The 25,912-nt window shown below is 49.3% G+C and overlaps 1 protein-coding gene and 1 long non-coding RNA gene across 7 annotated transcripts in view; one reads left to right on the top strand and one right to left on the bottom strand.

Annotated features, from left to right (window-relative positions):
- Nucleotides 1–692: 692 nt before the first annotated feature.
- The window catches only part of LOC127586296 (HHIP-like protein 2), a 90,079-nt gene continuing 64,859 nt past the window's right edge, over nt 693–25,912 (top strand). Inside the window, exons 1-6 of one of the 6 annotated variants that reach the window (XM_052044114.1) lie at nt 693–1,356; nt 7,649–8,310; nt 11,696–11,839; nt 18,534–18,862; nt 20,340–20,466; nt 22,564–22,709. In XM_052044114.1, the coding sequence (XP_051900074.1) occupies nt 1,096–1,356; nt 7,649–8,310; nt 11,696–11,839; nt 18,534–18,862; nt 20,340–20,466; nt 22,564–22,709 (1,669 nt within the window). In that variant the 5' untranslated portion in view covers nt 693–1,095. The remainder of the gene's footprint in view (nt 1,357–7,648; nt 8,311–11,695; nt 11,840–18,533; nt 18,863–20,339; nt 20,467–22,563; nt 22,710–25,912) is intronic. The other 5 variants (XM_052044115.1, XM_052044119.1, XM_052044118.1 and 2 more) reach the window with 5 other exon arrangements.
- On the bottom strand, nt 4,984–7,816 carry LOC127586315 (uncharacterized). Its single transcript, XR_007958672.1, has 2 exons — nt 7,673–7,816; nt 4,984–5,786 (listed from the first exon to the last, which is right to left on the bottom strand). It is a non-coding gene; the product is annotated as an uncharacterized LOC127586315 (long non-coding RNA).

Below are 25,912 nucleotides of genomic sequence, written 5' to 3'. Positions count from 1 at the left end.
ACTTCATGGTTTGTTTTTGTGACATACAAGAAGGCCATTTGGCCCATCGAGTCCCTGCCAGCTCTCGGTGCAATCCCATTCCCCCATTTATTTCCCTGTAACCAACTCTCCTCAGATTCTACCACACACCAGGGGCACTTCGCAGCAGCCAATTAACCCACCGACCCGCACGTCTTTGGGATGTGGGAGGAAACCGGAGCACCCGGGGGAAACCCACCCGGTCACGGGGAGAACGTGCAAACTCCACACAGTGCAATTAACTGATACATTTATTAAATTGATTTTATGATTCTAAGTATACTTTATTTTCAGTTGTTTTGAGATTTCACAAATGGTTTTTTTTTCTTTGTTTTACACTTTCCTTCCATCTTTTTTCCTGTTTAGTTTGGCTGTGAACCCTCCCCAGCCACTATCACCCCTGTATTCCTTTCTCTCCAACCCTCTCATCAGCCTTCTGCCCTCCATCTCCCCCCTCCCCTCCTCTCCCCCTCCCCTCCCCTCCTCCTCTCCCCCTCCCCTCCTCTCCTCTCCCCCCTCCCCTCCCCTCCCCCCTCCCCTCCTCCCCCTCCCCTCCCCCCCTCCCCCCTCCCCTCCTCTCCCCCCCTCCCCTCCCCTCCTCTCACAATTTCAGTATATTCCCTTTCTCTCACTGACAGGCTGGCGAGGAACTCGGGTCAGATTAAAGGAAAGACACGTGTCTGTGTGGAGATATAAACGGCGCTCTCTCCTTCCTCTGCCGAAAGATCAACTTCGCGCCTGCAGATATCGGGGGAGAGAGGGGAAAGTGAGAGAGGAGTCGGTGTTGAGGGGGAGGGAGAGGCAGAAAGTAAGACGGGGAAAAGGAAGGAGAGAGAAGGGAAATACAGAGAGGGGCTCTGAAGGTGGTGGGGAGAAAGGGAGAGGCTGTGAGTGAAACAGAGGGGGGAGAGCAGGGAGAGAGGAAGAAAAAGACTGGGAGAGAAAAATGAAAAGCGGGAGAGAGAGATGCAGATAGGAAAAGGGAGAAATAGAGACGGAGAGAAGAGGCAAATGAGAGGCTGAGTCGGCGAATTTTAAGCTTTAGTTTCCCTGCTTGAAACGACATCCCATGACAGGATGAACCGCTCCTTCATCGCCAGCCTGTTCCTTCTGATGGTTTCGGTACAACCGGCGATTTCCCACCCCCAGTGCCTGGACTTCAAGCCCCCGTTCCAGCCCTCCGAGCCACTGTCCTTCTGCACCATGTACTCCTCGTTTGGGTGCTGCGATGCCCGCAGGGACTCCGCCATCTCTCGGAAGTACCGGCACATTCTCAGCTTCTTCCATTCCACCGCCATCCCGGTCTGCGCCAAGTACATCCAGGAACTCCTGTGTCAGGTGAGACAGCAGCCAGGCCAGAACGGGTCTGACTCGGAGTTTGGAGCTCAGTTTGGAAAAAGTTGGGTTTGTGGAGATCCGGTGAATTTTGGATTCAGTTTACGAATTGGAATTGGTTTATGATTGTCACTTGTACCGAAAAACTTGTCTTGCATGCTGTTCATACAGATTAATTAATTACACAGTGCATTGAGGTAGTTCAAGGTAAAACAATAACAGAATGGGGAATAAAGTGTCACAGCTACAGAGTAATTGTTAGAAATAAAGAATTTAGATTTAAAAGTGTAGAATGGTTATAATAGGAGTAATGAGTGGATCTACGGAGACCAGCTTGCAACGAGTCGCCACGTTCCAGCGCTGCCTTGTATCTTGATTTCTGTTGGGTTCCCAATGGGAGGGGGTGATTCCAACTGAAGCGCTGATTGGGAGGGTGGTGCCACGGTGGTTAACTCGTTGGAGTAGTCATTCCAGAGGTCTGGGTGAACAATCCAGGGAGATTAATTCAAATCCCACCCTGACAATTGTGGGATTTAGTTTGATTAACGGTCTGGAATCCAGGAACAACTAGTCACGGGCTTGAAGACCACAGTAAATTGACAAAACCCATCTGGTTCATTGTTGTCCTTTTCATAGGAAGAATTCTACCAACCTCGCCTAAATAACCAGAAATGGCGTGGGAAACAACTGCCTTCAAGGGAAATTTGAGATTTCCATGCCAGCAATTCCCAGATCTGGAAAAATGTATTTTTTAAAAATCCTGATTGGGGTTCAGTTTAGGGTTGGAGATTGGAGAACTAGGTTTCGAGGATTTTTGGCAGGGTTGGTTTCTGCTTGTGAATTCTGGGTTTAAATGTTCTGGGAATTTCACAATTCCACTGTATTTTGTCTCATTGAGGATTTCTGACTTCAGTTGAGGATTTAGGATTGAGATTAGGGATTCCAGATTGCTATTGGGATTGAGGATTGGGAATTTTTGATTGGGATAGGGATTAGGAATTTCCGATTAGGATGGGGGATTTCAGATTGGTATTGGTTTATTATTGTCACTTATACCGAGGTACAGTGGAAAACCTTGTCTTGCATGCCATTGGTATACATCAATTCATTACACAGTGCATTGAGGTAGTACAGGGTTAAAAACAACAGAATACAGAGTAAAGTGTTACAACTACAGAGAAAGTGCAGTGCAGGACGACAATAAGGTACAAGGTCATAACAAGGTAGATTGTGAGGTCAAGAATCCACCTCATCATAAAAAGGAACTGTTCAATAGTCTTATGACAGTGAGATAGAAGCTGTCCTTGAGCCTGGTGGTATGTGCCCTCAGGCTCCTGTATCTTCTGCCTGATGGGAGAGGGGAGACGAGACAATGACCCAGGTGGGTGGGGCCTTTGATTATGCTGGCTGCTTCACCAAGGCAGTGAGAGGTATAGAAAGAGTCCATGGAGCGGAGGCTGGTTTCTGTGATGTGCTGAGCTGTGTCCACATCTCTCTGCAGTTTCTTGTGGTCCTGGGCAGAGCAGTTGCCATACCAAGCTGTGATGCACCAGATAAAAGTTGGTGTCAAAGGGGACATGCCAAATTTCTTCAGCCTCCTGAGGAAGTAGTGGCGCTGGTGAGCTTTCCTGGCCATGGTATTGATTGGTATTGGGAATTTCTGATTGGGAATTCCTGATTGATGTAGGGATTCTAGAATTCTTGAGTGGGATAGGGATTGGGGATTCCTGATTGGGATTGAGGACTTCCCTTTGAGGATCACAGTCTCAAAATAATGAGACAACCATTCAGGACTGAGATGAGAACTTCCTTCAGCCAGAGGATGGAGAATCTTCGGAATCAAGTGATATCCGGTCAGTGCAGAAAAGTGGTGCTGAGGTAAAAGATCAACCACAAAAAAATGGAAGCAGGCGAGCAGGCCATTCAGCGCATCGTGTCTTAATAGGCAGGTAGATGGATGGGAAAGGTTTAGAGGGATGTGGGCCAAACGCAGGCAAATGGGACTGGCTTGGATGGGCATCTTGGTCAGTATGAACAAGTTAGGCCAAAGGTCCTGTTTCCATACTGTATAATTCTTTGACTCTGTAACAGGAACAAGAGGCCAAATTGCCTCCTCCTGATTTTATGTTCACGTTCTTACTTCAACACCCACCAGTTTACCATCGCGCCACTCTTTCCCTGCCAGTCTTGTACTCCCTCTTCCATTATCTATTTGCAAGATCAAGGTAGTGTAATGGTTATGTTGTAGCTGAGTGATGCAGAATGCTAAACTAGTGATCCAGAGTTCAAATCCCACTGCCACAGCTGGAGAATTTAACTTAAATAATCTTGTCATAAAGTACATAAAAGCGTGGCCTCCTCTACTGCCAAATTGAGGCCAGGCGCAAATTAGAGGAACAGCACCTCATATTCTGCCTTGGTAGTCTCCAACCTGATGGCATGAACATCAATTTCTCCAACTTCCGCTAACCACTCCTCTTTGTTTTCCCTTATCCCACCAGCCCCAATACCCCTTCTCTTCCCCCCAAGCCTCTCAATCTGCCCCTCACCCACACATTCCTCCCTCCAGTTCCCTTCCTCACCTTCTTCCCTTTATTCCATGGTCCACTGTCCTCTCCTATCAGATTCCATCTTCTTCAGTGCTTTGTCACTTCCACCTATCACCTCCCAGTTTCTTACATTCCTGCTTCCCCTTCCCCAACTGCCAATCTTCCTCCTCTCTCCTGGATCCCACCTATCATCCGCCAGCGCTCTCTCTCCAGCCCCTCCCCACACCCTTTTATACCAGCTATCTCCCCTCTTTCCAGTTCTGAAGAAGGGTCTCGACCCGAAACATTGACTGTCCATTTCCCTCCATTAATGCTGCCTGACCCGCTGATTTCCTCCAGCAGTTTGTGTTGCTCCAGATTTCCAGCATCTGAAGTCTCTTGGGCCATGAAATCCTGATGCCAATAACACCGAGCATGAAACCAGAGTGTTGTAGAAACTCATCTGGTTCAGAGACATCCTTTAGGGACTGAAATCTGCCAACCTTGCAGTCTGGCCTGTAGGTTACTCCTGACCTGCAGCGTTATAGTTGACTCTGCACTGTCTCCTGAGTTCAGGAGACCAAGCCACATCCTGCCGATGACTAACTGGAAAGCAGCCCTCTAACACACATCTCATGGAGTCATGCAACACAGTAACAGGCCCTTCAACACACTGTGTCCACGCTGACCATCAAACACCCATCTACGCTCATTCCATTTTTTCCCTTTTACATCCCTTTCAACTTCCTCCCCTCCCCTGGTCTACCACTTACCTATACTAGAGACAATTTTTACAGTAGCCTGTGAACCTATCAACCAGCCCACCTTGATCACAGGGAAAACATGAACTCCACACACACAGCATCGGAGGTCAGGACTGAACCCAGGTTGCTGGAGCAGTGAGGCAGCAGCACTAACCACTGTGCTACCTATTTGTTCCCAGCTACAGGAGTGTCTGTTCCCTCTAACAGCTTGTGCTTCTCATTTTACCCGTACATGTCATAGAGAGGTTCCTGCAGCCACTGACTCAGCCTTTATTTCTCCCTGTTCCCCAAACCAATGAGAAATATAATTGGAATCAGTCTCCTGCTAAAGATGGGAGCATTTTTGAGGGTTTTTATTAATTATCTTACATTTCCAGAAATGAATCATCTATTGAGAACACTAAAATTAACTCTTTACAGCCTGTTTCATGTTAATAAAAACAGAACAAAAATTGAGACAGAAACACACCATAAACATCTGTAATAATTAGCAAGACAGTCTTTAGAATTGAAAAGAATTAAACAACTGTCTATTCAGCGCAGCAAGGGTTAATAACAACAGGACAAAATGGATCAGGTACCCTTTTTGAGAATTGTGGACTTCCACGTAGAAACTTGTTCAGGATGCCAGGGGTTAATCACAGTGTGACTGTACAGAGACATTCAGCAGGGTAAGGGTTAATCAATGTGTACAGAGTCTGTTTTTGAGCAGGGTAAGGGTTAATTAGTGTGATTGCACTCTGTTATTCAGCAAGGTAAGGCTGTGTTCTGAAACTCTGTGTGGGATGGTGAAAACAGAATCAAGTAGGACTGTCAGAAGGGACTGCAGAGAGAATAATTGCAGGGATGCAGGAAAGGGGGGGGGAATGGTTTTGCTGCAGTGGGAGCCAGCATGGACCAAATAGGCTGAACGGCCTCTTACTGAACAGTAACCACCCTGATTCAATCATTGAAAATCAAATAACTGCAGGTGGTGGAAATCTGAAATAAAGGAGAGATAATGGGCCAAACACAGGCCAATGGGACCAGCTCAGGAAGACTCCCTGGTCGACATGGACAAGTTGGGCCGAAGGGCCTGTTTCCGTGCTGTATGACTCTGTAGAAACAAAGCACCGGGAGTACTCAGCAGGTTGGGCAACAGCTGTGGAAAGGGAGAAGAATCATAGAACATAGAAGAGTACAGCACAAGAACAGGCCCTTCGGCCCACAATATCTGCACTAAACACAATACTGAATTAAACAAAATCTCTTCTGCCTGCACATGTTCCATATCCCCCCCCACTACCTGCGTATTCATGCGTCTATCTAACAGCTTCTTAAACACCACTATCATATCTGCTTCCACCACTACCCCTGGCAGCCTGTTCCAGGCACTTGCTGTTCTCTGTGTAAGCAAAAAGCTTGCCCTGCACATCTCTTTTGAACTATTTCCCTCTCACCTTAAATGCATGTCCTCTAGTATTTGACATTCCTACCCTGGGAAAAAAGTTCTGACTGTCTACCCTATCTGTCCTCAGGTCTCCCCTCAGCCTCTGACACTCCAGAGAAAACCCAAGTTTGTCCAACCTCTCCTTACAGCTCAGACCCTCTAATCCAGGCAGCATCCTGGTAAACCTCTTCTGCACCCTTTCTAAAGCCTCCACATCCTTCCTGTAATGGGGGTGGGGGACAGAATTGCACACCAACCAAAGCCGAACCAAAGTCTTCTACAGCTGCAACGTGACTTCCTGACTTATACTCAAGAGCCCTGACCAATGAAGGCAAGCATGCCGTACGCTTTCTTTACCACCCTATCTACTTGTGTTGCCACTTTCAGTGAGCTATGGACTTGGACCTCAAGATCCCTTTGTACATCAATGCTGTGAAGGGTCCTGCCATTAACTGTATTCTTTCCCCTTACATTTGACCTCCCAAAGTACAACACCTCACAATTGCCCGGATTAGACTCCGTCTGCCGTTTCTCACCCAAATTTGCAACTGACCTTTGACAAACCCTCTACACTGTCCAGAACTCCATCAATCTTTGCATCATCTGCAAACTTACTCACCCACCCATCTATATTTTCATCCAAGTCATTTATATATATTTTTATATCACAAACAGAGGTCCCAGCACCAATCCTTGTGGAATACCACCAGTCACAGACCCCCAGCCAGAATAACACCCTTCCACCACAACCCTCTATCTTCGATGGGCAAGCCAATTCAGTATCCAAACTACCGAGTCACAGTGGATCCCGTGCATCTTAATCTTCTGGATCATTGTGTTACGGTGCACAATACTCCATGTACGGCCTAACCAACGTTTTATACAGCTGCAACCTAACTTGAATTGAGCTGAAATGTCGACTCTGGTTCTCCCTCCACGGATGCCGAGTGTCAGCAGTTTTTGATACAATGCCTGTCTTCTCTCTGCTTCCCCGCCATCCCGAACCCGACCACCACCCTCACTCCACCCTCTTACCCGTTCATCCCTCCACTCCCTCTCACCTGTCCATCCCCTGCCCCCTCCCCAACCTCCCTTGCCTCCCCAACCTCCTCACCCCTTACATCCCCAACCCCTCACCACCCCACACCCCACCCCCACAACCCCCCCAAACCCCCAACCCCACTGCCCTCACCACCCCAACCCCACAACCTTCCCACCACCTCAACCCCCACCACCTCACCCCACCTAACACCCCCACCCCATAATCCCTTGCCCTCACCTCACCCCTCCCTCACCCTTCCCTCCCCACACCCTTCCCTCACCCCCCACACCCTTCCCTCCCCCCCCACACCCTTCCCTCCCCCACCCCCCCACACCCTTCCCTCCCCCCCACACCCTTCCCTCCCCCCCCCCCCCACACCCCTCCCTCCCCCACCCCCCACACACCCCCCCACCCCCCACACCCTCACCCCACCCCCCCCACACCCTCACCCCACATCCTCACCCCCACATCCTCACCCCCACACCCCTCCCTCACCCCCCCCCCCACACCCCTCCCTCACCCCCCCCCACAGCGCTGCTCCCCGTTCGCCGCCCACCTGTACGACGCGGAGGACGCCAACACGCCGGTCCGCCAGCTACCGGGGCTGTGCGCCGACTACTGCACCGACTTCTGGCGGCTGTGCCGCTCGGCCCTCAGCCTGCTGCTGCCGCCGGACGGCGGGGACGGGATGGGCGGGCGGGCTCCCGACTCGGACCGGGAGACGTTCTGCGGCGCGCTGGTGCTGCGCGACCCCGACTACTGTTACCCGCGGGTGGCGCGCGCCGGCCGGCTGACGGCGGCGCTCGGGCGCGTGCAGGCGGACGCGAGCGGCTGCCTCCAGCTCTGCCTGCGGGAGGTGGCCAATCAACTGCGGAACCCGGTCGCCATGGTGACGGCCGGCGACGGCACCCACCGCCTGTTCGTGGCCGAGCAGCTGGGCCTGGTCTGGGCCTACCTGCCCGACGGCTCCCGCCTCAGCCGCCCCTTCCTCAACCTGACCCAGGCCGTGCTGACCTCGCCCTGGGTGGGCGACGAGAGGGGCTTCCTCGGCCTGGCCTTCCACCCCGACTTCAGGCGCAACGGCAAGGTCTACGTCTACTACTCGGTCTACGCCCGCAAGGCGGAGAGGATCCGCGTCGGCGAGTTCCACCTGCTGCCCGGCGACATGAACGCGCTGGACCCGGCGTCCGAGAGGTGGGTGGGGGGGAGGTGGAAGGGGGGGTGTGGGTGGGGTGGTGATGGAGGGGGGATGTGGGTGAGGGTGGTGATGGAGGGGGGATGTGGGTGGGGTGGTGATGGGGGCTGGGGGTGAGGGTGGTGAGGGGGGCTGGGGGTGAGGGTGGTGATGGAGGGTGTGGGTGGGGTGGTGATGGGGGCTGGGGGTGAGGGTGGTGATGGAGGGTGTGGGTGGGGTGGTGATGGGGGGCTGGGGGTGAGGGTGGTGATGGAGGGGGGATGTGGGTGAGGGTGGTGATGGAGGGGGGATGTGGGTGGGGTGGTGATGGGGGCTGGGGGTGAGGGTGGTGAGGGGGGCTGGGGGTGAGGGTGGTGAGGGGGGGTGGGGGTGAGGGTGGTGATGGAGGGTGTGGGTGGGGTGGTGATGGGGGCTGGGGGTGAGGGTGGTGATGGAGGGTGTGGGTGGGGTGGTGATGGGGGCTGGGGGTGAGGGTGGTGATGGAGGGGGGATGTGGGTGAGGGTGGTGATGGAGGGGGGATGTGGGTGGGGTGGTGATGGGGCTGGGGGTGAGGGTGGTGATGGAGGGTGTGGGTGGGGTGGTGATGGGGGCTGGGGGTGAGGGTGGTGATGGAGGGGGGATGTGGGTGGGGTGGTGATGGGGGCTGGGGGTGAGGGTGGTGATGGAGGGTGTGGGTGGGGTGATGGGGGTGTGGGTGGGGTGGTGATGGGGGCTGGGAGTGAGGGTGGGGTGGGGTGGTGATGGGGGTGGGGGTAAGGGTGGAGTGGTGATGGGAGGGTGTGGGGGGGGGTGGTGATGGTGGGTAGGTGGGGGGGCCTGTGTAGGTCAGGATCAAAGGGAGGACCCTCACCCCTAATGAACCCACTGCAACAAAGGTGGATTCGTTTCTGGAGGGGGGCGTAGATGCTGGCTGTCACTAGGGGCAGGTTCACGCTGACTGTCATGGGGGGGGGTATGGGTTCACACTGACTGTCACTGGGATATAGATTCTACACCTGCTGACTGTCATTGGGGCATTGGGGTACAGATTTCACTGATGCTCACTGTCACTGGGGCTACGGGTCCACACTCACTGTTAGTGTGGGGGTACAGGTTCACACTCACTGTCACTGGGGTGCAGGTTCACACTCACTGTCACTGGGGTGCAGGTTCATGCTCACTGTCACTGGAGGATACAGGTTCACGCTCACTGTCACTGGGAGTACAGTTTCCACATATGATGACTGTCACTTTGGCACAGGTTCTACACCTGCTGATTTTCACTGGGTTACAGGTTCCACACACACCGTCACTGAGGTACAATTTCACCATGACTGTCACTGAGGTACAATTTCACCATGACTGTCACTGAGGTACAATTTCACCATGACTGTCACTGAGGTACAATTTCACAATGACCGTCACTGGGTACAGGTTCTATACCTGCTGACTATCACTGGGTATAGCTTCTATACACGATGTCACTGGGGCACTTGTTCACAATAACTGTCAGTGGGGTATCCACATTTACCCTTGTCAAGCTCCTTAAGGACTTTCTACATTTCAATGAGATCTCCTCTTACTCTTCTAAGCTCAAGAGCACAGGCCCAATCTGCTTGATTTCTCTTACTATTGCCAGACCCACAATCCCAGGAATCTGTCTGGTGACTGTTCTCAGCACTCCCTCTATTCCAAGTGTATCCTTCCTTAAGCAGGGGAACCAAAGCTATCTGCAACTTTCCAGATGTGGTCTCACCTGTATAATTGGAGCAAGGCATCTCTAATTTTGTACTCGAGTCCTTTTGTTTATAATAATCAAAAAAAAAAGGGCAATATTCCATTCTCTTTCCTAATTGTCTTCTGAAGCCACATGTTAAGTTTTATAGTCATAGAGCAATGCAGCATGGAAACAGGCCCTTCGCTTAAACTTGTCCATGCTGATTAAGATGCCTATCCAAGCTCGTCCCATTTGTCTGTGCTTGGCCCATATCCCTCTAAATCTTTCCTTTCTATGTACCTGTCCAAATGTCTTTTAAATGTTGTTATTGAACCTGCCTCAACCATATCCTCTGGCAGTTCCATACCCCTTTTAAAGCTTCCCTGTCTCACCAACCTATGCCCTCTAGTTTTTGATTCTCTTTCCCTGGGAAAAGGACAATGCATTCACCCTCGTGATTTTATACACCTCTATGAGATCATCCCTCAGTCTCCTACACTCCAAGGAATAAAGTCCTAGCCTACCCAACCTCTCCCCAACTCAGGCCCTCGACTCTGGCAATGTCCTTGTAAATCTTCTTTGCGCTCAAGAACACACAGGTTTCTTAGAACTCCAACGAGCTCCAATCTCACGCTATTTAAAATATATTCTGCCTTTCACTTTTTTTCTCTACCAAAATGAATGACCTCACCTTTTACCAAATTGTATTTCATCTGCTATGTCCCTGCCTATTTGTTTGTCTGTCTATATCTGCCTGAAGTCTCCCTGTATCTTGCTCACAGCCCACACTGCCACCCAGCAATATATCATAAGCAAAACTGGATATATTACACTTGATTCCCTCATCAAGTCATTGATGGAAGCTGTCAAACTGTTATACTCCACAGCCACCTCCTTCAAAATCTGAGGACAGAGATCATTAGGTCCTGGGAACTTATCACCTTTTGGTCCCAGTACTTTGTCCAATAGTTGTTTTAACTAATTCTAATTTCTTTGGGCTTCTCATTTACCCTAGAACCATAGTTCTCTGCTGTTTCTGGGTATCTGTCTTCATGAAGAAATAACATTAAAATATTTGTTTAATTTCTCTGTCATTTCCTTATTCCCTGGTGTAACTTCTCCCGTCTCCATTTCTAGGGGACCCACATCAAGTTTTGCTTTGGTTTCCTTTTAACAAACCTATAGAATTACAATTTGATAATGCTGTTTGCTAGCCTAACTTCGTAAAATACATTTCCACATGCACTGGCTTTCACTGAAGTACAATCTGACAGACATTGACCTTCATTGGAGTACAGGTCCCAGAACGTTGGGGTAGTTCCACAGATCATCATTGCAGTTCAGGTCCCTGACATTGACTCTGACTGGGGTACAGTTCCACAGACACTGACCTTCACTGCTGTACATGTCCCAGACACTGACACTGACTGGAGTATACATTCTAAGACAGCTCCCTACTTGCTCTTCTGGCTGGCGACCAGAAGCAGCTGTGCTTGGTATTTCTCCATTGGGGAGACATCCATTCCAGGGGCTCCAGCTCTGATTCACACCTGAGCTGAGTTGGGGGGAGGAGGGGGGTATCAGTCTTGGCTGCTGAGTTCGGAGCACTTTAGTAGATTGTGACTTCCCAGGTGAGTTCCTCTGTATCGACTCTATTGCAACTTAACGGGAATCCTTAACTTGTCAGGGTGATCCTGGAAGTGGTGGAACCTGCCTCAAATCACAATGGGGGGCAGCTCCTCTTTGGAGATGACGGGTACTTGTACATCTTCACCGGAGATGGCGGACGAGCTGGAGATCCCTTCGGAAAGTTCGGAAATTCACAGAATAAGTAAGTTTTATACCGCATGCATGTCTGTGTGTTGTGTGGCATGTATATGTGTGTGTGTGCTTGGGTGTGGTATGCATCTGCACGTGTGCGTATCTGCACACATGCATGTGTGGTACGCACACATGTACATGAGAGTGCGCTGTGTGTGGACTAGTGCTCCTTCGAGGTTCAGAGACTCCATTCCCCAATGACTTTCTGCATTTTTAAGTACTAATTCTCAGATTTTCCCCATGCCACGCATCGCACTCTGAGCGTACAGGTTTTTCTCCATTTACAACAGCGTTCTGTACCTGTGAACTGTTCATAATGTGGACAGTTCATAAGTCGGAAATGCAGCTGCAAACAGAGTTCCCACCCAGCAGAAGATGCCTGCAGCCTCGCAACAACCAGAAAATCCATCCTGCCAGCCTCTCAAAAGCTTGTTCATATGTATGGGCTGTACGTAAGTCAGGTTTTCGTAAGCTGGGGAGGACCTGCAATGTCAAGAAGATGTCACAGAGTATTTTGAACTGTGGTCACTGTTGTAAGACAGTAAACAGCAGACAATTTGTGTACAGTAAACTCCTACTTCAATACATTAATAATTAGAGCAGAGGTTCTAAATCCTTCTGAACATAAACCCCACTTGTTCACATTCAGTAAAGTTATACGTCCCCCTCCCCATAAACCTGATGATATCAGCAGTGTTGGAGCACTGCTGGGGATTCCTGAGACTGATGTGGGGGAATGGGAGAGAGAGGTCAGGGAATGGGGAGCGGAGGGGTGTGGGGAGAGAGCTTGGAGAATGAGGAGAGGGTTCGGGGAGTGAAGAGACAGCTCGGGAAATGGGAAGAATAAGCTTGGAAAAGGGGAGAGAACTTGAGGAAAGAGGGACGTGTGGGACAAAGGGGTTGGTGTGAGGAAAATAGCAGGAAGAGGTCTATGGGGGTAATGATGCAGGCGAAATAAGAGGACTAATTTGAGGGAGAAAGGGAGAAGGAATCAGGAAGTGTGTAGGGGGGGAGCAGTGGAAGATGGGACTGATTAGGAGTTGATGTTGGGTGAACTACAGGAGGGGCGATGGGGGGCACCTCCCCCCCCGATGTCTGTCTCAGTCTGTCCATCCTTAAGCCTTGAACCTGTGTTGTGAGATTTTGGAACTTGAATCCCTTCGTCTGCTTGCCTGGTTTTAATATGTGGAAAAAGCAGCTCGTAAATATTTTCAGGTGTCAGTGGAAACGTGTGCAAGGAATCTGTGCGGCAGGGGACTGAGGCGGAGGGGGCACGGAAATCTCTGAGTCAGCAATAGTTACAAGAAATCTCTGCGGTGCCAAATTAAATCCAGTCACCATGCAAAGAGGAAATAGTGTAACCAAAAGTGAGATCCAGAGAGAACAGGGCATGCATCCCCTCTTTATTCTCCCCAGTGGAATCATCCTTCATGTGTAGTATTGGGGCAACAAATCTCAGTTGCTTCTCGACTGTAAAAGGCATCATGTTTTGGAATTATTGACCAAAAATCAATCCAGTTCACCATTCACATTATGGGATTGTTTCCTCAAACAGCTCGCCCCACACCCCGCCATGTTTCTGTAACCTCCTTCAACCCCACAACCATCCATGTTCTCTTTGCTCCTCTAACTCTGTCCCTCTTGCTAATTGAAGTGAATTTAATCGCTTGGTTGTGACTCCAACAATGTGGATCTTGAGCTCTGGACTTCCCGCTGGATCTCTGTCTTTCCTTTAAGATTAGCTATGATCAGTTGTTATTGACCAGATGCTAATGTCTCTGCATACGGCTTGGCTACATTTTGTCTAGAGACATAGTACTATGTTGTAGGTGCTGTAGGAATGCAAGGTTTTGTTGTTGCATTAATTGTGATGATCCCAACAGTTAAATAGCCAGCCCACATTCCCTGCCTGTCCCCACAAATGCCCACTTGGGTAAGTGTCAGAAATCAACTGTACCCAGGGCATCGGGAAGGTAGGTTAGAAAACTGGGGAGCAAACAATAATGTATTCAAAGAAACCTTTTCATCCAAACTTAACCAGATTTTCCAGAATTAGCTGGAAAAATTTCTCCTTCCTTCAGACTCTTGAGTAATAGTGTGGGTGGAAATGTCAAATACTAAAGAGCATAGATTTAAGGCAGGAAAGGGAAAGTATAAAGGAGATTTATGGAAAGTTTTTTTTACACAAAGTGGTGGGTGCCTGGAACACGCTGCCAGGAGAAGTGCTGGAAGCAGATACGATAGCAATGTTTAAGAGACATTTAGACAGGCACAGTAGGGAGAGGTATAGATCATGGGCAGGCATATAGGATTAGCTTAACTTGATATTGTGACCACCACAGACCTGTTCCTGTGCTGTACTGTTCTATATCATCAGGGAGTGGCTGCATTGTGATTGGATTTAAGTTGGTCGTGCAGAGATTTCTTGAAACAACCACTGAATCAAATATTTCTGTATCCCACCCACCTCACCCCCTGCCTTGCAGCTCCAGTGACCCCACGTCAATCCTGACCTCCAGCACTGTCTGTATGGAATTTGCACATTCTCACTTCGACCAAACTGGTTTCACCCGGGTACTCCGGTTTCCTCCCACATTACGAAGATGTGCTGGTATATTAATTGTAAATTACCCCTTGATTTAGGTTAATGGCAAAACAAGAATAAAGGAGGAGTTTTAAAAAAAAAGCTGCTGGAGGAACTCAATGGGTCAGGCAGCATCTGTGGAGGCAGAGGGATGGTTGACGTTTTGGGTTTTTTGCTTCAGATTCCAGTATCTGCGGAGTAAGCAGCAGCAAAAGATAAGGGCCATTTTCTGTACTTCCTAAAGTATAGATAATTAAATGTTCATCTAACTGAAGTGTTTAAGATGATTAAAGGATTTGTTAATATCGAAAAAGTGAAAGAATTTCCTCTGGCTTCATGGAGGCATTGGAGGGGGGCGGAGGATTCCAGAACAAGAGGGTTTTGCGTTAAAATCAGAGCCAGTAAGGATGTCCCCACGCATTGTTTAGCGGCAATCCAGCCACCCAAAATCTAAGAACTTCAACGCTGATGGGTTGTAGTTCAGCAAGTTCTGGGTGGCACAGGTGGTAGAGCCGCTGCCTCACAGTGCCAGAGACCCTGGTTCGATCCCGACCTCAGGCGATGTCTCTGTGTGGAGTAATCACATTCTCCCTGTGACTGCATGGGTTTTCCCCGGTGCTCCAGTTCCTCCCACATCCCAAAGACGTGCGGGTTGGTAGGGTAATTGGCTGTTAATCGCCTCCAGTGTATAGATGAGTGGTAGAATCTGGGGGGAGTTGATGGGAATGAGGGATGAATGTTGAAAAAAAGGGATTAAAGAGGGATTAGTGTAAAGGTATGGTTGATGGTCAGCATGGACCAGGTGAGCCAAAGGGCCTGTTCGCATGCTGTTTATCTCTTTGATTCTATGACTAAGTTGTGTTAACCAAGCTAGGGTTACAGTACAGAGCAGCAGAGATATCACTACAGGCTCAAGTGCAGAAGGGCCTCCTCCTGTTTTACAGAGGGATTGAAATGCCCCTAGTTCTGGCAGTGGTACTGGGCTCCTTTAAAGGCAGAGCCTGGCCCACTGGGCACGTTTCTCATCCACTTCACTGGCTGGAAACTGGAAGTGCGGGGAGGGAGAGAGGGGAAGGACGTTCCTGCTGATGGACGGCGTCACGGGGCAGGCTTCCAATACTGTGCCTCTCGCTCAGCTGCTGGTTAGGCCTCTCCCAATTTGAGGAATGTGAACCGAGGTGGGGGGCAGGGCGGGGGGGGTGGTTGGTGGTGGAGGGTAAAGCTAATAAATCACTCACTGACTGCAATCTGTCTCCCAGCCTTTGGCAGGCTTGGGGGGAGGACAAGCGGAGCCTCTGCCACCCCCTCACCTCGACAGCACCCTCCATCAAACCTTCGCACCCCCAGGGCCCGGCAATTAATCTCCATGGCAACGAAGCCTAACTGCTTGTCTTGGTTATGTCAAAGGAGGCCAAAGTTCTACATTCTCAGCTGGGGAGAATGAAAACTAAACAAATCATTGCTCACTGGTGTACATTTCCTGACGAAACGCCTCCTTCCAACACACCAACTCCCACCTCTTTTTTCCCCCGATTTACAGCTGCCTAGACATCCCCTTTCAGTTCAAATTTCTTGTACGTTTTATGTTTAGCTAGCCAGAGAGAGAAGGGCCTCCGATCCCTGCCACGACTACTTCTCCCAGGTGGCACAAGTTACCCTTTCTGTGGTAGTGTGTGCCAATTGGGGGCGACCATCAATCTCAGGTCTGGGCACTTTTTGGTTGCTGTGTTTAAGTGCCAGAACATTGTGCCAAACCTCCCAGTGCCAACGCTAACAGAGCAGTAAACATGAAGGTTTCCGGCTCACCAGCCTGAAGGAACCAGTTCTCATCATTTAGTTACATTTCTCAATGGGTCTGTGTCCTTTTTATTCTGAGCACTCTTTCTATTTATATCCACCAGACTTATTGAAGGTAGCACAATAGATAATACTACATACACTCAACATATTAAATACTCCCCAAATGCAGGTTAGACAAAGAGTAAAGTTCCCTCTACACTGTCCCATCAAGGTGCCCAGGACAGGGACTGTTTGTGTTAGATACAGAGTAAAGTTTCTCTAAACTCCCATCAACACAGTCCCAGGGCAGAGACAGCATGGCTTAGATATAGAGTAAATCTCCCTCTACACTAACCCATCAAAGCCCTGACTGGCAGAGATGAAGGATTGTTGAGATACTTCTCCCCACCTTAGTTTGAATTATACATGGAAATTGGGACTGGAATCTGTGGTTTTGTCAATTTGCTTTCCAGACGTCACCTTGTCCACCATCTGCTAGAAGGACAAGGGCAACGGGTGTATGGAAATACACCCTCACCCATTTCATCCTATCAGCTGGAGGCAGGGCGGGACTTGTCAACAACTGACACTGGTATCAGCCAGTCAGATGTGGGGTGCATTGATACGTTAGGCCTGCATTTCAATAGCACATATTGTTCAAATTCATCCTATTGGAGTCTCCCACGGTACAGTTTACATGCAGGATAAATCTCCCTCTGCACTGTCCTTGCACACACTCTCAGGACAGAGACAGAGACTACCTCAGGACATTTCCAATACACTTTGCAGCAAGTGAAGTACAGTTTGAAATGTAATCTTTTAAGAGTGGAAACACAAGAGCCAATTTGCCCACAAGAAGCTCCCATGAACAGTAGTCCCCTGCAAGCATACAACTTATTTTAATGGGCTTGATAGAAATATAAAAGTTCAACTCAATTGCTCCTGAAGTAATGGCTGTGAGGTCTTTTACATCTTCACGAGAGAGCAGAATGGCCTTATTTCAACATTTCATTTCAAAAGATGGTACCCCAACATTGTCACACTCCTTCAGTTCCTCAAAGGAGAGTTCATTTATTGATGTCAGAGGCATAAACACACAAGGTATAAATGCCATGAAAATTAGCTTTTTGCAGCAGCAGCACAGTACATTACAAGATGAGGACAAACATAAGTTAACGTAAACTTAAATTAACATAAATTATACATACGCGTGCAAAATAAATGACAGTAGAGCAAGATTGAGAGAGAGGAAAAAAAAATAGTCCTGGGTAGTGTTAAGGTTTTGCAGTTTGGTTCAGGAACCTGATGGCAGTGGGGAAGAAGCTGTTGTTGAACCTTCAGGTGTGGGTCTCCAGGCTCCTGTACCTCCTGCTCGATGGCAGCATCGAGAAGAGGGCACGGCCCGGATAATGGGAGTCCCTGATAATGGATGCTGCCTTCCTGAGGACATTGCATCAGCCTGGGTTATTACAGTCCACTCTCTGGAGTGGAACTTAAATCCATGATCTGGGTGTTCTGGTGCATGAATCACAAATAAATAGCAGGCAGGTCCAACAAATAGTTAAGAAGGTAAACAGCATGTTGGCCTTTTTTGGAAAAGGGGTTGAAGTTTAAAAATAAAGCGGTTTTGTACAGGGTGTTTGTGAGACCACACCTTGAATACTGCACCCAGTTTTTGGTTCCTTTACCTAAAAAAAAATGATATAGTAACATTGGAGACAGTCCAAAGACGATTCACCAGGGTAATTCCTGGGAGGAGAAGGTTGTCCTATCAAGAAAGGCTAGATGTTGAGGTGTTTTCATGAGTGTGAGAGTCACAATCAAAGGGACATAGCTACAAAAAGAGGGGCTGGTCATTTAAAACTGAGGTGTGTAGAAATCTCTTCTCTCAGAGGGTAGTGAATCTCTGGAATTCTCTTCCCCTGAGGGTGGTGGAGGCCAGATCATTCAATATATTGAAGGCAGAAACATAAATATTTGACGGATCGGGGAATTCAGGGTTATGGGGAACTGGCACAGAAGAGGAGATGAGAGCAGCATGGATCAGCCACAATCGTATAGAGTGACGGGGCTGGTTTGAGGGGCCAAGTGGCCTACTCCTGCTCCTATTTCCTTGTGTTCTGGATCAAGAGATGAGAGGTCCAGCCACTGGGTCAAGCAGATATCAGTAATATAGACCCCAGGGGTCTACCAACCCATGGTTCTTAAGTCCCAGAGTTGCCACAGCAACACTGGCCAATGGTGGGGACCCTGTGGGTTGCCATGGCGAGGAGCGTGCCACTCACAGGCTTCTTGTCGCCCCCTCCCCCCAAACCCTCTCTTTCCCACCAACCTAACACAGGTCATCACTACTGGGCAAGGTGCTGAGGATCGACGTCAACCACAATGATAACGGACCCCCATATCGCATCCCCCCGGACAATCCGTTCGTTGGGGAATGGGGAGCGAGGCCTGAGGTCTATGCCTACGGGGCGCGGAACATGTGGCGCTGCTCGGTGGACCGGGGGGACCCGGTGACCGGTGCCGGGAAGGGGCGGCTGTTCTGCGGCGACGTTGGCCAGAACAAGTACGAGGAGGTGGACATCATCCAAAAGGGAGGCAACTATGGATGGCGGGCCAAGGAGGGCTTCTCCTGCTATGACAAGAAACTCTGCGCCAACTCCTCCCTCAGTGAGTCACCCTGATTCTGCCCCCATACTCTCCTTTGAATTGTGTCAGCCAATCAGTCAGATCTAGATTGGGATTGGCACTACCGTCAACCAATCAGATGAATGGGTTGCCTCAATACTGGTGTCAGCCAATGAGTGAGAGGCAGGGCAAGCTTGGAGAATATTGATGCCAGTCTCAGCCAATGAGTGAGAGGTAGAGGGAATATTGACACCAGTGTCAGCCAATGGCCTGAGAACATCACAAAACTACAGCAAAGGCTCCTGATCATTGTAGGGTTTTTGCTTTTGCTTATAATAGACATGATTGACCCAATCACTACCCTCGTTACCCTCTTCCCCCATGTAACCCAAGGTGCGGGCACTCAAGCATAGACTGACCCTCTCCTCTGGGTAGAGGTTGGGTGGGCAGAGAGTTAGGGCAGGGGATGCAAAGGAGGTTAGGCTCTCATCAGGCAGTTACTTGATCACAAAGTGTCCCCATTGCCTTCCTCCTTCAACATTTGTGTTCACAGAGATCACCCATGAATCCACCATGTGGATCAACCTCCTTGATTCCCATCCTGGGAGATTGGCATGGTGACCACCAACTCTCCCTTGTGTGTTTGTCAGCGTGTCTGTGTGTCAGTGTCTGGTGGGGTGGGGAGGGGGGACAGAGAATTCCAGAGATTCACCACCCTCCATCTCCTTGTTTGTGACTCTCCCACTGGTGAAAACATCTCAACGTCTACCCTGTCAAGTCCCCTGAGGATCTTGTATGTTTGAAATAAGGTCACTCCTCATTCTTCTAAACGCCAAGGATACAGACCCAAACTTGATAGGACAACCCTCTCCTCTCAGGAATTAGCCAGGCAAATTTCCTATGGACTGCCTCCAATGTTACTATGTGCTTTTTCAGGTAAGGGGACCAAAACTGTGCACAGTATTCCAGGTGTGGCCTCACCAGCACCCTGCACAACTGGAACAAAATCTTCCTGTTCTTAAACTCCAACCCCTTTGCAATCAAGGCCAACATGCCGTTTGCCTTCTTAACGACTTGTTGGACCTGCCTGCTAACTGTTTGTGGTTGATGCAGTGGAACACCTAGATCGCTCTAGATCGCTCTCCATTACTTCCTCCCTCTTCTCCCTGTCATGGTCCCTCCCATTCCCTTCCTCACTCCTTCCTCTCCCACCGCCTCCCTCTCGCCTCCTGTACCCTCTCTATTCTTTCTTCCTTTCCACACCCTCTTTCTCTCCTGTTCCGTGTCTTCCTCCCTCTCTCATTCTGTCTCCCCCTTCCCCTCCCTTCCCCTCCCTTCCCCTCCTCAACTCTCTCCCCCTTGGCATTAGTTTATGGGCAGAGTTGACACTGGTCTCTTGGAGTTCTGTCCCTTCCCTGACACTGGTCTCTTGGAGTTCTGTCCCTTCCCTGACACTGGTCTCTTGGAGTTCTGTCCCTTCCCTCCTGGTTATTTTTCCTTCCTGTGCTTTGTCTTCCAGATGACATCCTGCCAATTTTTGCCTATCCTCACAAGCTGGGCAGATCGGTGACAGGTGGCTACGTCTACAGAGGCTGTGAGATGCCCAACCTCAATGGGCTCTACATCTTCGGAGACTTCATGAGCGGGTAGGTCCTCCCCAGATGTACCTCTCACTAATGGGACCACCTCCAAGGCAGGTTGGATCACACCTCCCAGCTGGACCAGTTAGAGGAGGCAGTACGGCCCATCCTGACCATACTAGCTCAAAATGGATGGTTACGCCCAACTTCTCACTCAAGGCTCCTCAAGTGCAGTGAGGGCTACTGCCTCCATTACCTCACCTCCTCCCGCGACACAGAAGTGACGCTGCCTCACAGGTCCAGTGACACAGGTTTGATCCTGACCTCCAGTGCTGACTGTGTGGAGTTTGCACGTTCTCCCTGTAACCGCATGGGTTTCCTCCCACATCCTAAAGATGTGCAGGTTGGTAGGTTAAATGACCAAAGTAAAATTGCCCCCAATATGTCAGTGGGTGTAGAATCTGGGACGGGGGAACTGATGGGAATGTGGGGAGAATAGGTAAAGGAGAAAATTAGTGGGGACTGGTATTGCTCTGAGATAGCATAAGCACAATGGGCTGAATAGCCTTCTCCTAGCATATGGAGATAATGGATGTCAAATATGTTTCTGTATCGAAAAGAATAAACAAATTTAAGTATTGATTGCATTATCATAGCAGATTTTGCAGCCTCGGATGCCCACGACCAGTGTTAGTTCTTGTGGTGTGGTGTGAATTACACCCTTTCTGAATCGGGTTGTGTTGGGTGGGATGGTATGATGTGGATTATACCCACTTCTCTGAATCAGTTGGTGTTAGAACATAGAACAGTACAGCACAAGAACAGGCCCTTCAGGCCACAATGTCTGCACTGAACACGCTGCTGAATTAAACTAAATCTCTTCTGCCTGCACATGATCTATATCCCTCCATTCCATGCATATTCCTGTGTCTGTTCAACAGCCTCTTAAACACCATTATCGTATCTGCTTCCACCACTACTCCTGGCAGCCCGTTCCAGGCACCCACCACTCACTGTGTTCAAAAAACTTGCCTCCCACATCTCCTTTAAACTTTCCCCCTCTCACCTTAAATGCATACCCCCTAGTACTTGACATTTCTACCCTGGGATAAAGGTACTGATAGACAATCAGTTCTATGAGATTCTGATTTACATAATTTTGTAAACTTCTGTCAGGTCTTCCCTCAGTCTCTGACGCTCCAGAGAAAACAACCCAAGTTTGTCCAACCTCTCTTTGTAGCTCATACCCTCTAATCTAGTCAGCATCCTGGTAAACCTCTTCAGCACCCTTTCTAAAGCTTCCATATCCTTCCTGTAATGGGGCAACCAGAAGTGAGGCCGAACCAAAGTTTTACACAGCTACAACATGACTTCCTAACTCTTGTACTCAAAGCTATATGACCTATGAAGGCAAGCATGCCATATGCCTTCTTTCCCGCCCAATCTACTTGTGTTGCTACTTTCAGAGGGCTATGGACTTGGACCAGAAGATCCCTGTTTACATCAATGCTGTTGAGGGTCCTGCCGGTAACTGTATTCTGTCCCCTTACATTAGACCTCCCAAGTGCAACACCTCACACTTGCTCAGATTAAACTCCAATCACTTCTTTTGGGTGGAATGGTATGGTGTGTATTACTACCTCTCTGAATCCTGTTGTCTTAGGTGGCATGGTGTGTGTATTACACCCTCTCTGAACTGAGTCGTATTGGGTGGAATGCTGCGGGGTGTATTACACCCTCTCTGAACTGGGTTGTTTTGGGTGGAATGATGTGGGGTGTATTACACCCTCTCTGAACTGGGTTGTTTTGGGTGGAATGATGTGGGGTGTATTACACCCTCTCTGAACTGGGTTGTTTTGGGTGGAATGCTGTGGGGTGTATTACACCCTCTCTGAACTGGGTTGTTTTGGGTGGAATGCTGCGGGGTGTATTACACCCTCTCTGAACTGAGTTGTTTTGGGAGGAATGCTGCGGGGTGTATTACACCCTCTCTGAACTGGGTTGTTTTGGGTGGAATGCTGTGGGATGTATTACACCCTCTCTGAACTGGGTTGTTTTGGGTGGAATGCTGTGGGGTGTATTACACCCTCTCTGAATTGGGCTGTCTTTGGTTGTGTGATCTGATGCGTGGTATAACCTCTCTGACCTTTGTCTGTGTTTCAGTCGCCTCATGGCTCTGAAAGAGGATGCTGTCTCTGGGAAGTGGCGCTATCAAGAAATCTGTATGGGCAGTGCGCAAATTTGCAACTTCCCCAAGGTCATCAATAACTACTACCAGTACATCATTTCATTTGCTGAAGATGAGGCAGGTAACCTTTCTCGCTACCCCAAGCCCTCCAGTAACACCCAGCCGGCACCCCAGCCTTTCACATGGCTAAGACAAGCCTCCTGTTTGTGTCCCAGGAGCCCTCCCCATCCCTGAAGGCTTGGGAGAAGAATGGGGTGGGGGAGGGAGTCACTGCTGGCACGCCCCATTGAGTTGCCAGTCTCCGTACATCGCCTGAATGGGGAAGGAAGCAGAAACATGTTCTTCCCATCCACCATCAGATTTCTGAATGGCCCATGAACACTACCTCATTATTCCTTTTTCTTTGCACTATTTATTTATTTTGTTATTTTATTGCGATTTTTATATCTTTTGTGTTGTCCTGCTGCCGCAAAACAACAAACTTCACCTCATCTAAGTCAGTGATAATAAATCTGATTCTGATTCAAATTACTAAAATACTACAGATGCTGGAAATCTGAAGCAAAAACAGATTGCTGGAAACACTCAGGGAGTCAGACAGCATCTGTGGAGAGAGAAACAGAGTTAACATTACAGGTCAAAGATCCTTCATCGGTTTCAAAACATTGGCTCTTTTTCACTTTCCACAAACTTGCCCTAATGTCATTATGTTTGTTTATTTTTTGTAAGGTCAGTTATGTATAAGTTATGTTAATTTAAGTTTATGTTAATTTACGGTTTGTCGTGTCTAATGTACTGTGCTGCTGCTGCATAAGGCTAATTTTCATGGCTTTTACCCTGGGTACGTATGCCTCTGACAATAAACTTGAACTTGAGATGCTGCCCAATCTGCTGAGTGTTTCCGGCACTTTCTGTATCCATCTTGCATTTTGCCTTTCACATCTCCCAAAACAGTTTGAAAAGTAACAACTGCAGATACTAGAAATCCGACGTAAAAACAGAAAATGCTGGTGATCGAGGATTGACCTGAAACATTAATGCTGTTTCTCTCTTCACAGAGGCTGCTGGACCTGCTGAGTATCTCCAGCATTTTCTGTTTTTATTTCTGGATTCAGTTGACCTTGAGGGGGGGTGGGGAGGAGGGAGGGAAGGAAGGGGTGAGGGTGACGGGAGGGGGGGAGGAAGAGAAGGGAGAGGGATGGAGAAGAAGGGAGAGGGGAGAGGAATGAGCAAAGAGATGGGAAGAGCGAGAGGATGGAGGGGATGAAGGGAGGGAGAAAGGAGCGAGGTAAGGAAGCCAGAAGGGGATGTGGGAAAAGGAGATGGAAGGAGCAGACTGGGGCAATGGAGAGAGAGTGTAGAGGAGAGGTGTGGGTGGATGTCACTGGTCAGGGATTGGGACCCCTAGTGTGTTGGGACCTCGGCACCACCGCCAGGGTGCTCATAACTGAGGGGATGGTGTCAAGGGAACTGAGTCAAATTGATCAAAGTGTTGCATTGTATCATACCAAGCTCGTGCAAGGCCCTGGATGTGTGTAACTGAGGGGCCGTCGAGAAATCAAAGCACTGAAACAGGGAAACCTTCCACTGACCAAAGCCATACTGGGGTCCATGATCATCTGTCCCATGGGAGCCTCCTCCTTCCCTCTCCCTCTCCCCTCTGCCCCTTCTGTGTTTATCCAGCTTCCCCTCCTCAAACCCCTCCTGCTCTTCCCCTCATCCCCTCACTGCTGGACCGAGTTCCCCGTTCTCACTGGCTCTGTGGGGAAATTTCCCATTGGATTTATTAGCTCTCTCCTCTTTCACCTCTGAGTTCTCTTCCCTCCTTTTGCCTCTCCTCTACTCTCTCTCCATTGCCCCAGTCTGCCCCTTCCATCTCCTTTTCCCACATCCCCTTTTGCCTCCTTCCCTCACTCCTTTCTCCCTCCCTCCATACCCTCCCCTTCATCCTCTCTTTCCCCATCTCTTTCCTCGTTCCTTTCCCCCTCCCTTCTTCTCTATCCCTCTCCCTTTCACCCTCACTCCTTCCTTCCCTCCCCTTCATTCTTTCCTTCGCTCTTCCTAAGTTCCTGTGTCCTTTCCCAACCCCTTCCCATTCTTGCCTTGTAGAAACACACCCCACCCCTTCAGAGCCTCCCAGAGGGGCACCTGGGACCCTATCAGACAGTGGCATTGAGGTCAACGTGAGCAGGAGCCTCCTCACTTTGGACACTGAATCACTTGGGACAGGGTGTTGTGAAACAGGTTCGGGGTCTCAGAAGGCAAGGACTCTGAACAGTCTGGAGATAAATGATTTATTTACAAAGGCCACTGGTCAGGTGTGCGCTGATGGGTGGGATGGGGCCAAACCTTGATTGGCAGTGGTGTGTCTTCCGACCAGGTAGGGGCAGTGCTGTCACGTGACAGCCATGACCCTCCACAACACACAGGTCTTAGTCGAAGTGAGGGCCAGTCAGGGCTGAGGCCATTCACCAAGCCATAGCATCAGAGGAACAGGCCCTTTGGCCCACTTTGTCCGTGCTGACCCATCCATACCAATCCCATTTACCAGTACTTGGTCCGTAACTTTCCATGCCTTGGCGATTCAAGTGCTCCTCTGTGAGAGTCTCTGCCTCCAGATGTGATTAAGCTGGAGAGGGTGCAGGAAAGATTCACAAAGATGTTGCCTGGAGTGGAGGGTATTGGTATTTGGTATTGGTATTGGTTTAGTATTGTCACTTGTACCGAAATACAGTGGAAAAACTTGTCTTGCATACTGATCGTACAGGTCAATTCATTACACAGTGCAGGTACATTGAGTTAGTACGGAGCCCATTGATGTAGTACAGGTAAAAACAATAACAGTACAGAGTAAAGTGTCACAGCTACAGAGAAAGTGCAGTGCAATAAGGTGCAAGGTCACAACAAGGTAGATCGTGAGGTCAGAGTCCATCTCATCGTATAAGGGAACTGTTCAATAGTCTTATCACAGTGGGGTAGAAGCTGTCCTTGAGCCTGGTGGTACGTGCCCTCAGGCTCCTGTATCTTCTACCTGATGGAAGAGGAGAGAAGAGAGAATGTCCCAGGGTGGGGGTTTGAGTATCCGGAGAGATTGGAGGGGCTGGCTCTGTTTTCCCTGGAGCGAAGAAGGCTGAGAGGTGACTCAATACATAAAATTACGAGGGGTATGTAAGAAAGATACCCAGAATCTGTTTCCCATGGTGGGGAGTCTAAAACTAGAGGGCATAGGTTCAAGGTGAGAGGGAGGAGGTTAAAAGGGGATCCGAGGGGTCAACTTTTCACACAATGATTCAGTTGGTATCTGGAATGAGCTGCTGGAGGAGG

The sequence above is a fragment of the Pristis pectinata genome, chromosome 35, assembly GCF_009764475.1.
Source record: "Pristis pectinata isolate sPriPec2 chromosome 35, sPriPec2.1.pri, whole genome shotgun sequence".
NCBI lineage: Eukaryota > Metazoa > Chordata > Chondrichthyes > Rhinopristiformes > Pristidae > Pristis > Pristis pectinata.
The sequence above is the reverse complement of the archived record's forward strand: the minus strand, read 5'-3'. Positions and strand labels throughout refer to the sequence as shown.